This window comes from Carassius gibelio, chromosome A21, assembly GCF_023724105.1.
Source record: "Carassius gibelio isolate Cgi1373 ecotype wild population from Czech Republic chromosome A21, carGib1.2-hapl.c, whole genome shotgun sequence".
NCBI classification, from domain to species: domain Eukaryota; kingdom Metazoa; phylum Chordata; class Actinopteri; order Cypriniformes; family Cyprinidae; genus Carassius; species Carassius gibelio.
Window position 1 is genome coordinate 5,548,149 of NC_068391.1, and position 14,992 is coordinate 5,563,140.

The 14,992-nt window shown below is 35.4% G+C and overlaps 1 protein-coding gene across 1 annotated transcript in view; it reads right to left on the reverse strand.

Annotated features, from left to right (window-relative positions):
• Positions 1-14,992, reverse strand: part of LOC127942374 (potassium/sodium hyperpolarization-activated cyclic nucleotide-gated channel 1-like) — an 81,742-nt gene that overhangs the window by 25,090 nt on the left and 41,660 nt on the right. The window contains exon 4 of the mRNA XM_052538082.1: positions 2,042-2,260. Within this exon, the coding sequence (XP_052394042.1) occupies positions 2,042-2,260 (219 nt within the window). The remainder of the gene's footprint in view (positions 1-2,041; positions 2,261-14,992) is intronic.

The window sequence follows — 14,992 nt, forward strand, 5'->3', positions numbered from 1 at the left end:
TGTAATGAGGAATGTTTGAGTTTATTTTGATTACAGGTTTTTTTTTATCAAATCTGAGCTTAGCTTGAGATCTTTTCAAGATACTGGGAATTATTTAAAAAAAAATATATATCTTGTGATTTCATAATTAATTTGATCAAGTCTCAGCACAGTTTGAGACATCGTTAAGATCTCTTCAAAACCTCTAGAATAAAGACTCATAGCTATAGAATCTATTTCTACAGGAACATCTGAGAAACCTAAGAAAAATGTCTCAATTTGCTATCTATGTTAAAAAAAGGTCCCATGTGGGATATTACTTTGTCAAAAAAAAAAAAAGTACTTTTAGGCAACATCATCTCACTGGGTCAGTACTAGTATGCATCTTTTAATGGTAGCTATATGTACTTTATAAGGATACTGCCCCTGTGACAAGCTTACTAAATGGTACAATCTGACAGTGTTGTATGTGTTTTCTTTTTCATTTAGTGTGTGCCAACTCCCTGGAGCACAATCCCATTCTCTCCATTTCAATCTTGTCCTTCCACTCATCCACTGTAATGGCATTAAACAGAGAACCTGATGGCTCATGTTGGCATGACGTTGTGTGTCTGTGTTGTGACGTTAACCCGGCTCATTGAGGTCGGGTTTGCCACCCAAACAAAGCCCAGATGACATAAGCCCCCTTCTCTCATGGGACAAAGCAGCTCGTGCACATGCTTTGGCCTGTAGAGAGTGTTTATGTCAATCACTTGGGATAAATCCTTTTTGAAAGCACAGGGATATAATGATCCACTAATGGTACAACAAGCCCTCAAAGACAAGACGCTAGAATGAGGGATAATCTGCCTATCCCTCTCTCATGGTTTCTCGGGGAGGAAGTTGCATGCTGTTTAGAGGAAGTGAAATCGATACACAGTGGCATCTCTGAGTAGATGACTTAAGCATCACAATCCTCAATTGAGCTTAGTAATGAACTATACAGCTGAGGTCAGAGAACTGCAGGAATGTGTCAAGCAGCGGTTCAGAAACAGGTGCAGGTGAGAGTTACACGTGTCTGTGCTGCTATTGCTATATGCTGTTTACAAGCAAGACTGACAAAGAAACAAGCACTGTGAGAAAACCAGGAGCAGAATGTGTGGGAGAAATGAGAAGACAAGTTCAGTTGGTTGCTAATGAAATTATGCAAAACGTTATTTAGAAAATAATATTACTTGATTAAAAATGATTAAATAATAATAACAAAAATTTTATAGTAAACGCAATACTTTTTAAAGTGTTTTAATAATTTATTGCAATAATTGAAACATAATAAAAAGAATAATAATTTAACAAATAAAACAAAATAATTTAGAAAATGCCATCATTTTAATAATAATAATTATTATTATTATTTGATAATTTAATAATGATACTAATAATACGAATAGAACTTACACAACTTAATCATAATATTTTTGAATAATAATGAATATTTATAACTAATAAATAGGAATCAATTTCCTTGATTAGTCAACAACAATACTACTACTACTACTACTACTAATAATAATAATAACAATAACAATATTATTACAAAAGAAGGCATTTTCATAATTATGAAAATAATGGTATTCATAATAATTTTCTATAAACAAGACAATTAAATATTAACAGTTATTAATATTTTTGGTTACAAAAAAAAAAAAAAAAAAAAAAAAAAAATATATATATATATATATATATATATATATATATATATATATATATATATATATATATATATATATTTACAGTTTTAATGATACAAAATTGCTCATTTTGGTCATACCGCTCATCCAAATGTAGATGTACAGTGCAACCCATGTTGCTAGAATTTCTTTGACGTGAGATGAATATTGATGTCATTCTTGAATGATTGATGAGCAATGAGCTCATAATGTGATATGTGATGATGACACAGATTACTACACTATTGAGATGTTGTAACATCACATGCACGTCCGGTGAAGGCATGGTGGTGTGAATATCAAAATGACAAACAAACCGCTTAGGTGAATGAAACCAACGAGGCTGCGCTTACCTTCTCCTGGTACTGTCGCCGAGACGAGTCCAGAGACTGGATGAGGGCTGTGGCGTGACCCACGAACATTGCGTAACAGGTGGCGCCCACAATCATACTGAGCATGGTGATCCAAAGGTCCGACATGCTGACGGGCGCTCTGGCTCCGTACCCGATACACAACATGTGACTCATGGCCTTAAATAGTGCGTAAGAGTACTGCTTTCCCCAGGAGTCGTTCTAAGAGAGCGAAAGAGACGGAGATGAGATGATGACACAAAAAGAGAGACAGTCAGCAAAAGAATAGCAGGTGGAGTGAATTTAACACATGTACGCTTGCAGGCAAAAACTATCAGTGAGTCTCCCGAGCGCCCTGCCAACTTAACCTTCATGCATGGCAAACTATCTCTCTCCATGCATCATTACTTCCTTCCTTCTCTCTCTTTTATTGTATTTCCTGTTCCCTTTTATATGTTATAATCAAACCATCCACCTATATATCTTTATTACAGGATTTTTAAAAAACTTTTTTTATTTGAAATGTTTTTGATTTGTATTTATTTATTCTTTTGTCAAATGGAATGTTCCAATTGATTTTACACGGTTAAAGTTATATGGTATAAAGTCTATTTTGCCTTACAACTGGGAGTAAGCAACAAACAAATAATATTATGTAAATGAAAATATTTTACTAATATATTTTAGAGATGTATATATTTGTATTTATTATTAATTGTATTATGATTATAACTTTTCCCCTCTCTCACCCTAATTGATATTTATAAATTAGTATGTATTTGTACATTTGATATAATAATTATTAAATGGGAATGTTTTATTTATGGGGGGAAATATATACTGTAAGCCTATTAGTAAATAGTGTTTATTAAAAGTAAAACAATATATAATAACGATATTTACCTCTTTTTATACACTGTCTGATAAGAGTTTATATATGGATTTGTGTGTGTCAGACACACAGACACACATATGCACTCACAGACACTATAGAGAAAGTACCCCATCTCTACACCATTTGCAGCTGGGTATTAAAACAAGTGATGGGTTTGGTGTCTGCTAATCAACTTGGATTACTTCCATTAGCTGCTGTCAGTTGATATACGGCTCTGTGGATCCCTCGTGCTGGACGAGAGAAGAAAAGGAAGGACACTTTCAGTCCTCTCACAGGCTATTAGCGCAGCTGGTTTAAATGGAGAACTGTGCGAATAGAAAGAGTCCAACTGTACTGCAGATGTACAGCAGCGTGTCTGATCCCGCTCACAATCAATACATCAGCACATGAAAACAAGGCTGAAACCTGAAGCACGTATCATTTCATATCATGTATCATATATCAAATATCATATATCATATCATATTTCATGTTGTCTTAAAAAATATTACGTGTATAACAGTATTAAAAATATATATCGTATTAGAGAATTAGTTAATTCTTCATTGAAAGCAACTTGTAAGACTTGAAATATAATTACTACTATTACTAATACTATTTTATTTTATTTTTATAAAAACAAGCTATTTCTTATTCCATTTGTTTGTAAGATCGCTGTTGAATCAGCACTGGATATTTTTGGGAGGTCGTACCAAATGTAGCAGTGCTCTGTTTAGGTCAGATGAATTTGCTTCTCTAACTTATTTTATACCCAGAAGCTATTTTCAGTTTCCTCTGTCACTCTTCAATGTCAGCATTACTCACAGACATTAGTTAACCGGGAACACGAACTAAAACAAGACCCATATGAATTTCCGGATGGCCTCGGCTCGTCGTGTTTATGTGAAGCTCACTGGAGGGATGTAACAGTTCTGTGTTCATGGATGGAGTCTGGAATGGAATTGCTGACTATTTGAATCTCTTACTGCTCTTTTTGAAGAAGAAAAAGTGCTGAGGAAGCCAACAAATGCTCGTTGAAGCCGCTCTTAAACCTGCGTAGCGCTGCCTGCCGACCTACAGGGCTCTCAAACGCTAGACGGGACACTAACATCACACAAGTTCTGCTGAGTGTGTGCGCCTGTCAGAATAGCTTCAGGAAAATGCTCCTGATGTGCTCGCTTTCTCTCTCTACAGCTGTATTAACTCCAGTACTGAGTCACCTATTACTGCCAAATTTAATCTCCATGCTGATTGCTGATTTCTTTCAAAGTCTGATGGAAAAATTAAGGCATAATTGCACACAGAGGATTGTGGGACATCATATTAGATATTCCATTCTGTGCTGAAATGACATCGGGAACGTTGTTGTCATTTCACATCATACTACGTTTGTTGAGAAAGAATAAATGTCAGTGGTTCCCAGGGCGAGTCTGTGACTAACGTATATTCTGTTGTGTTACTATGTTGTTGTTTGAGTTGGTAGCTAGGGTGTTGTTATAGCCTTGCTAGGTGATTCTGTTTGGTTGCTACAAAATTTCTAGGGTCTTCTAAGTGGTTGTTTGGGTGTTGCTAGGTGGCTGACTGTTTTCTGATGGTAGATATAAAATAATCGTCGGCGTGTCCATATATACTTGCTATTTTAACGAAGGAAAAACTGTCCGTGCTCATGGGCGCATTTTTGGAATTGGTTGTCCCTATTCTTTTAATGAGTAATGGGCGTAACATTCAATTAACCAATCAGAGCTCTTGCCATGGCGGATCGCTATTTACATTGCGGATTTTGTTTGGCGGAAAAGCTGAACACTTTTCAAGCAAAGAAACCGATCTGCTTGTGCGTGAAGTTAAAGCGCGTGAGCAGATCATCTACGGGACAAGCAGGGAATATCGTCAGTTAATATATATGTGTCTGTATTGGCACAATTGTTCAATTAATTAGCCAGTTTCATTCATCATTATAAGTAGTAAAAGGCTAAATTGCAAATAGGTAGCCTAATTTTAATACAAGCAATGACTTTCCATCAATACATTTTTATATTTATGTAGCCTACACAATAGTATTCTTTTACACTGTAATCCTTTTGTTTTTAATATTTGGCATGTTTGTGAGATGCACATCCCTGTGTGTAATAAGCAAAGTCAACGCACACTGTGGACCTGCCCAAAGGCGCATTTTCAACCAACGCGCTCTTTAAAAAACAAAGCAATATTGCGCCATTGACTTTAGACTAAGTTTGAGTTGGTCTATGGCGCAGTCTATTTTCAACTCCTTAAAATAGCAATGTGCCTGAACACACCTCTTTTTTAGACCAGCACGCCCATGGGCGCACAAATGGGTGCAACTGCTTTTTCTAACTAAACGACGTGACGCTGGACGGGAAAATGCGAACAATGCCGGACTGAGACTATCAAACACACTTGTGCTGTGCCTTGCGTCGCATTGCGCCGGGTGTATGTTAGGGCCCTTAATCTCTCATCCTCTGTACTCAGACACTGTTTTAACTAACACGTCAAAGCACTGGCGTATTTGATAGCTGTGTGTCCTTAAGTGGTCTGCTGATGATTAAAGGAGTCCACTTGGGAAATGTGTTGATTGTCTGATAATCTGTGTGTATGTTACAGTATATGTGTGTGTTACAGTAGGTGTCATAGAAAGACAGCACCACGTAGAAAATCCCAGAAAGAGAGAGAAAGAAAAGTACACACCAGGTGTTGACATGTGTCCATGTATTGCTCAGGTCATATTGCTTGGCTCATCTGCATAATAGCCACATGTGAATAATCCAACATAAACACTTCTTTGTGTGGAAAATTCATACACCTGTTCAACAATGGCAATCAAAGTGCCGTCCCAAATCTGTGAAGTACTTGCGACCATACATGCAACCGCTCTGCTCACCCAGGTGTGACTCTCTCAGATGTGACCAGACATGCAGTGATTGAAATTCAATTCAATTCAGCCATTGCAGCTAATCACACGCTACGTTTACAAGCCCAGTATGTCAGAAAAGGGTAATAAGGGGCTCGAATAAACCACCTCCCCCTGAAGAGGCGTTTGCGTCTGAACATGCAGTATGTCATTTTCTTAAACTTCTGAATGTTCATTTATACAAGGAAAGTGTAGATCGGTGACAGAACTGAGAGGTTTTGATTGGTCGCTGAACCCTATCATAACATTTTGTTTTAATAGCATATGTGCTTCTAAAACAATGATGTTGAAAAAAAAAACACAGTAATTAAGTGGAGAAAGTAATAATAATAATAATAATAATAATAATAATAATAATAATAATAATAATAATAATAATAATAATAATAAAATTCAGGGCACATGCTATTAAAAATTTATTGAATAATTACTCTTTATTGTAGTACTGGTTGTGCTAAAAATCTGTTTTATGGCTGAGAAAACCTGCAATTATAATGATGTAAAATTGAAAAATGTATAAAGTTTTACTGCAAATGAAAATATTAACTGCAACAAATATTGCATCCCCCCACCCCCACAAAATAAAATCTTTCGGACCCACTTTATATTAAGTGGCCTTTACTACTATGTACTTACATTTTAATTAATAATTTAATACAATGTACTTATTGTGTACATACATGTTTTTACATTGTACTTATATTTAAAAAAACAACAATTAATTTCATCTGTATTTAATTTCTGTAATTACATTTATAATTACACTGTTGACCCATACTTTACACCTTAACCCACCCTTAAACTTACCCAAACATCCAACCTCCAACCCTCTCCCTAACCTTACCCCTATCCCTCCTCAATAGCAGCAAAAGTGTTTTACAATACAATATGAACACAATAAGTACATTGTACTTTTTTTATGTAAGTACATAGTAGTTAAGGCCACCTAATAAAAAGTGGGACCAATCTTTCAAAATAGTTTTTTTTATGTTTTATTTTCATTTTTTTATAAAAGGTATCTCCAGTCAGAGCAGTGCTTATGCTTTTAAATAAAACAGATTTAAGATTTATTAAAATAATATTTCTTTTGTAGAGGACCACAGTTTATGAAAAATTTGACGCTTTCATGTCTCTCAGAAAAAAGGTACCTTAAAGGTACATATTAGTACCTGAAATGTACATAAAAGGTACAAAAGTACATTATATATTTTGAAAAGGTACTGTCCCAGTGACAGCTTTTGTACTTTCTTTTCTGAGAGTGAACGATGGATTGTTTTCTGTGCTCATTGTCAGCTATCAGCTCTTGTTCTTTTTATCTTCTGGATTCTCGATTCTCTTTCTCTATCCATCTCCTCCTACCTTTGTGAATGTGTTTTTCTTCTTCTCTCACCCCCCTGTATTTCTCCTGATGGATGTCAGCTGAGCTATCTAAAGAGATGTGTGAGTGATGTGTGAGATAACGAATGGCCAAGCAATCGTCTCAACAGGCCTCTTGAGAATTAAAAGCAATCTTTTACCATCTCCCAAACAGATCCCTGTTTTATCCCTTACATCTGGTAATTAATTACTACAACAAGGAGACTTCATTAAATAAAAGTGTGGGCTATTGATTTGCCAACATCTCAGGAGGAGACACAGCAAAACTGATAGAAATGTACAGCTTTTCAAAATAAACCTGTAAATCAAAAACAGGTTTGCCGTTTGAAATTCTGTATTTCGATCAAAGCATTTTTTGCTGGTTTTTACAAGTTGACTAAACTATTGATAGAGCTCGATTTCAACTTAACGAAAATCAATTTAAAATACATTTACAAACCAAATCACAGTTTCTGTTGTTGTAATCCAGTCAGGGAGTCGCTAAACTCTATTAAAGGGTTTAATTATCATGAAAAAGAAAAGAAAGATGTTTCTGAACATCTGGCCCTGCATGTTCTGGTCTGCTTTTGTGCCTTGTGCCAAAGAGACAAAGCCACTTTTTCCCTTTTATTTAGGATTATTTACTTTTCATAAACCTGAGAGGATTAATGATCCCTTACTCCTTCTAATTTGGCTTTCTGCAATGTTATCTACTCTCATAATCTCTCACAAAATGACTTCTCATTATGATAGTCTCTTCATAATTGCCTTGGGAAATGTCGTCTTTTGTTCATAATGGAATACCAGCATATTGCTTACAGTATGGAGATACTGTGCAGTACACACTGATAACAGCCAATAATTATTTATTAAGCACTATTTGAAACAATGAAGTAGTATGCAATGATAAAGGATGTACAGTAGTGTGCTACTGGAAATAAATGCAGGTTTGTTCCATTTCCAGTTTTGTATAATAACCCCTCTGCAGTAAAAAATAAATAAATAATAATAATTTTTAATTGAAATAACTTGATTATTATTTATAATTTATTTTAATTGAAGTTTAAATAACTAAAAATAAAATAAAAATAAAAAAAATTGCTAAAATATATAGGCTACTAATAAAAAGTACCTCAATGATACTAAAATACCGCTGGCATACTGAGCACAGTATACATACTGTTAAAATAATAAGTAGTATGCTATTCAAAAGTAGCTTTGTGTTTATCTTAGAAAAGTAACCTCTTTATTCCAAAAGGACGTGGGGCCTTTTACATGCATTTAGGACAAAAATGTGACTGAGAATAAAAGAGGATACCATCGGAGCTTACAGTGTACATTATGCTATGCATTGTGGGTGAGAAGTTTAAGCAGGAAGATAATGAGTCAGGTAGTAGTGCTTCTTATTATAAATAAGCTGGAAATCACCTTTGTTCTAATGGGCTTTTCTCCTCTGATGAGCTACTGTGCAATAAAAATTTAAATGAGGCTCAGTCTTTTCCCAAAGCACAAACACACACACGCACATACACACGCACGCACACAAAGGCCACACGCATCCATATTTCAGCTTCTGTCCGTCTTATCGCTCTAACTAGCCACAAGTTTCAAAACGTTTCCTGAAAACAGAGGTCGTTTAGAGAGTACAGTAATGATATTGTTCTTAATTCAGCATTACAGAAGATCAAGAGCCATATGCGGTAGATAAAGAGGGCTTAATGAAGTTGTGGGCTGCATGACATTACTGGATTTAATGCATATTATAGGGTCTTGCTCTCTTTAGATGGGTCAGATGAGTTTCTTTCTGTGTACCTGTGCATACAGAATAGTTTTTACGTATATATATATGAGTGTTTTTCAGAATCTTTTTATCTATGTTCATGTTTATCTGTGGCTGTAAGCATTAGTGACTGTCCACTTTTATATAGCCTTTGTTCCAGTAACATTTTTTCCATTTATTTTCTCTGTAATAATATCAATATAATCAATATTTCTCTGCTCCAACAGGAATCAGATCACGACAGCATTTCGTTGACATGAAAAACCTAACAAAAAGACAAAAGGTATTTTGAGATTTAAGATTGTGTGAAGGACTGAGCTAGACATTGCATGAAACAATGTGAAGGAAAAACTCATTTCTGAGACAACAGGACATTGTGTGGACATTATGATTTATGTTGACTCTTTCTGTATGTTACTTTGCTTCACCAGTAAGTGACTGATGTTTTATCTGAATGACTCACCTAACTCATTCAGTACACTGATTCATTCAGGACCAACACAAGGGACTATCAAGTTACTCAGTTGTTTCATTTAAAAACACTAATTCATTCACAACCATTACAAGTAATTGTCTTTATAATGAGAGATTCAATAAGTAATTTACTTAACAGATTCTTTCAAATGACTAAATGAGCCAAACCAATGATTTAAACTGTGATCACAATTTAAATAGTTTGGTTTTGAATTTTCCCTTGCAAAATCTTGTCATTTTAATAGTAATCCGTGTGTGTGGGGAATTTCATCGGAGGGAGAAAGATTTCCCCATGCAGATTTCGCAACGGGTTCAACTGATTTGTTGCTTTGACCAATAGAAAACTGTTTGATTTGAAAATGACTTAGTTATTCAGACTATTTGTTTTACAATGCGGATTGATTTATTCAATGTTGGGAGGGTAATTTGCCATGCTTGGGAGTTGGCAGCTGTTACTGAGCTGCTATTATCGTTTCCATGGTAACAAGAACTTCTCTGATTGGTTGATTGGTCTCTTATAAGGATTGTGGGTGGTTTTAAAAAAAAAAATTATTATTATAATTGCTTGGAGCTCATAGTAGGTATGTCTTGAAAGTTATATGCATTATTGCGAAATTAATTCCTCTATGGAGAACCCAACTGGTGCACTCTATTTCAGTCTGTGGGAGCTTTTACAGATTGTGTTATCATGTCTGATGATTACAGTGAAACACCAGTGGCCTGTTACTTAAACCTAAAAACCTGTCCCACTGACCAGCTTTTAGATTGATCGCTCACACCCAATCTGTATTGTGACTTTTTCTTTATTTATTTTTTATTTATGTTTTGGTGTTTTTGCCTTTATTTGGAAAGGACAGTATTTAGACAGGAAGCGAAGTGGCAGAGGTGGAGGGGGTTGGTCGATGAGCCGGGGCTCATACTCGGGACACAAGAAGTGCAAAGGCGCTATATGTCAGCATGGTAACACGTCACCTTTAACACCAAAACAAACCATCCAATCCACAGACACAGAGAGCACTCATGAGTTTGCTGTTATAGGTTATTTATAGCAGAGGCAAATAGTCATGATTTTGTGCAACGGTAACATAAAATATGTCCTTACAGTTGAGAATGGCATTTGGAGTAATGGTTTAAACAAGAGAAATACAGTCACGGCCAATGAAACTGAAGATTAAAAATACAAAACAAGAGCTGATTGAAATTGTGCTCAGAGAGGCCAGCGGGCTTTTAGTGTCACTACTACACCTATCTTTTGTCTTAACATGAGGAGAGTGCTGTCTAAAGGTGTGTAGAAACTGTTTTTCCTCCCTCTCTCTCATCCTCTCACACACACAACCCACACAAGCCTGGTTACTATCCAGCTATTCAAGAGTGAGCCAATCGGGTGACAGCAGCCAGTGTGTGCTGGGAGAGTGGTATAGGATCACATGCAGACCATCTCTGCATGTAAAACTACACACACACTTTACTCCACACATTACCTCATAATACAGCCAACAAAAAAAGACACATACACATATATATATATATATATATATATATAATTTGTCTTTTTGTAATCTTTTTCATTATATATAATACAATGTTATTTAATAATATAAAATATAATACAAGATAATATAACATCCTTTTATAATATAATGTGTTTTTAAATATGATCCCTTATGCATTTAGATTAGAGAGTTTAAATATAAAAGTATTATATCTAAAAGGGAAGTTCTTTGTGATTTGATTTGATATTGAGTTGTATGCAAATGAGCATATCAATGATCGTCAGTATGAATGTTCCTCGAGACCAAGAAGCGTTTAGGATTTTTTTGGAGGTGCTTTACTGTCCTGATGTAGATGTAACTTGATAGGACTCTTATGATCTGGACAAAATCTTTCAATGTGAAAAGTATAGTTTCTTCATGGCTGGCTGTCATCAAATTTAACTTCCATTTCAACTGGATTTTCCAAACACTCCGATCACCTCCTTTGCCTTTTCCTTCTGCATGCATGAGCTATAATCAAATGATTTACTACAGGCATCCATTAGGATGATGTAGATTATTTTATGTACAGAAGATCAAATGAAGCATCTCATTAATGTTTGGTGGCAATAATGCATACAATGATGCAAAATTCATGATCGAGTCACATGTACAGAGGAACATTGCATGCAACACATCATTCAATTACAAACTCATTTATTATTTATTATGTGGAATATAATTATAGTTATTGACGTTCCCTCTTTGCAGTGTGTTTTTGCAGAAGGCTCGTGTTAGAAACATGATTTGAATGATGTGAATGTACTTTTTCATGAGCAATCAGTAATTTAAAGCTGCAGTTGGTAACTTTTGTAAAAAGTATTTGTTAAACCTGTCATTATGTCCTGACAGTAGAATATGAGACAGATAATCTGTGAAAAAATCAAGTTCCTCTGGCTCCTCCCAGTATTTGCCATTTGCAGAAATGCATCGCTCCCGGTAAGAAACCACCAATAAGAGCTGCGGTCCGTAACTTTGTTTGTGTTCAAAATGTAGAAAAATTTATATAATAAGCGAGTACACCATGAATCCATTTTCCAAACTGTGTTTTTAGCTTGTCCTGAATCACTAGGGTGCACCTATAATAAGTGTTTATATTCGGACTATTTTCGATTGCTTCGGGGGTACCGCGGCGGAGTAACCCAGTACCTTTGTGATTCTTCATAGACATAAACAGAGAGAAGTAGTTCCGGCTACAATGTTCTTCCGCAAGACGCAAGCAATTCTGTTTATTAACCGCTAGAGCGTCAAAAGTTCCCTACCGCAGCTTTAAAGAGGGCATGTTTTGGAATACAGTTTGTTTTGCTCTTGGGGGGAAAAAAAACCCTGTACTTTTAAGACACGTTTTAACACTGAAAACAGTAATAGGTGTCTAGAAATGGAGGCAAGAGGTTTTAAAATGATATATAAATCAGTAAATTTTGTTAATGTCACTGTTTTTACACATTCTGTGTTTCAGTGACTTTGGACCTGACTATGGAGTACTTTTAAGTGTCAAATATACCTAATAGTACATAAATAGTGCTGTTTTAAAAAAAAAATATATATATATATGTATGTTTCCTAAATTTGAACTCTTATTATTCTTTTCATTCCAACAGAATTAATAATACTGTCATTTCTCAGATTATATGTTCCTATAAATTTCATACAATGATATATTCTAATACAATTTCTCATCAATATTGAAAAAATAAATGCTGATCTATTGTTATGACAGTCGTTTTATAAAAAAAAAAAATATATATGATTGGAATATGATAATACTATACCATTTCAGAATGCCTCAGTAAGGGATAATTAACATTATACATGTAATTTATGGAAAAAATGAAGCTACAAGTGTGGATTGTGGCCCATCTTGTGCTATCTCTTTCAAATAATGAGTTATACTGTGATTTTAAAGTTACAGTCACTTGGTTTAGATCCTGCTGTGGGAGGCATGTCGATATCCCCAGACATTCCTCCAAACGCTAACCTCTCTGATGGCTAAGTTAACCCGACAGCCTGGCCGGTAACACAGTCGGTGTCGCCTGGTGTCTGCTCAGACTCAGTGTCCCAATTAGCACTCCCCCGCCAGGGTATTATATCGCCATCTTCACTTCGCCCGCCTAAACCCTGAATTACTGAGCAGCAGGGCCACCGCCTCCCTCTGGGACCCCCATCCTTGCACGGAGAAAAGAAAGCACCAGGAATCCTTGCTCATTTTTCATCTGCATTGATTTTTGGGGGGGAGGAGAAAGTAGTGCAAAGGTAAACAGGGAGGTCATTGATTCAAAGTCACACAAAGACGCTCGAACACAAAGAGGAAGATGGACAGTGGGAGCAAAATCTACCTAGGCTAAGAAGGTACATAAAAAAAAAATGTACAGGTACAGGAAAGTAAAACAAAACACTTTCCATGGCTTTTGATTTTCTGTTTGTTTCTGTTATGATTTTCTGGTTGTGGCAATTGTCTGAACCAAGCCCAAGGGAATGAGACAGATGGAAAATAATGATGCAGTCTTGATATAATTTACAGAAAGGAGGAGGTGGTATATCTCTTTCAGTTTAGAAACCCCTTGCTGAGGAAATATCACATCAAAACACCTGCAGAATTGATGACTCAATAACACAAGCTCATTTTAAGAGAATAAACCACGGCACAATTGACTGTTTGACAATATTAAGCGCGATCTGCGTTCAGTAGTCATGGTTGATGTGTGCAGGTTTTTAGGCAACTGGAATTTTAAGTTATGTCGGAATGATCACATTTAAAAAATGAGCGCAGAATGTTGCAGTATTTTAAATTTTTGACACTAGCGACTTAGAAATTGGAATGTTTAATTGTAAATAGTGATTACATAACAGTCATTATACTGTAAACAACCAAGTTTAAAACAAGGAAGATCTTTCTTTGTGTAAAATACTTTTATTAATCAAGGATGCAATCAACTGATCAAAAGAGAGAAAAAATATTAACATCGTTGCAAAAGAAAAGAATCCTGAAAAAATATTGACAATAAATAGAAAAGCTTTTTGAGCATCAAATCAGAAATATTAGAATTTCTGAAGGATCATGTGACACTGAAGACTGGAGTAATGATGCTGTAAATTCACAGAAATAAAATACATTTTAAAATATAATACATTTTCAACAATTTTTTTTATTAATTAAATGCAGCCTGGTGAGCAAATGAGGCTTCTTATCGATACCAATTTACATTACGTTTCCCAGCATCATCTGTGGCAATAAGATAATCAAATACACTCTCAGTGTGCATTATTTGCTTTTCTTTTTGTTGCATTAGTGATAAAACATCTAGCATTTTAAAACTGTTAACTGATTTGGAACATTCTGATTTTGAAATAGCTTTCATATGATCTTTTAAAATGCTAACTAGTTTTGTAACCGATCTCAAGTGTTTATGTACTGCAATAAGTTCTCATTCTCTGTTTTAAAAAATAAAATAATAATAATGAAGAACTTGAGGCTAGAATTTTAAATCAGAGCCACAAGGGGCAATATCAACTTCCAATCGCATCAAACTGCAGTGAAATGCCACAAGAGTTTGACCTCTTCTTTAGCTTTCAAAAGATGCGAGATAGATATGATGTTTCTTTTTAAGTGCATTTGAATGCTTAGAATTTCAAAAATACATTTTTGGAGAGCAGTTATGTCATTTATGTCACTTATTTTTTGAGGCAAATAATGTGCATGATGTAAAAATGTTTCTGAGATAAAACAGACACAGCTAAGGCTTCATGACGCTCATCACAGAGCAACTTCAATTTGTCAGAAATGTCACGTTCAACAGAGCCAGAGGTTTCGGAACATTTCAAATCATGACTATCATTGATTCCCGGTAAGTCCCTCCAGAGCCGAGGGGTCTGCAGTATCACAGAGCAGCTCAAAGGTAGATTGAGCCCCACAGCACTTGAGGAGTTATGCTTGCGTAACTGCAAACATCCTTATTACCCCACCACCACCACCACCCAAGACATCCAATGTGATGTCAAGCTCAGACGAATA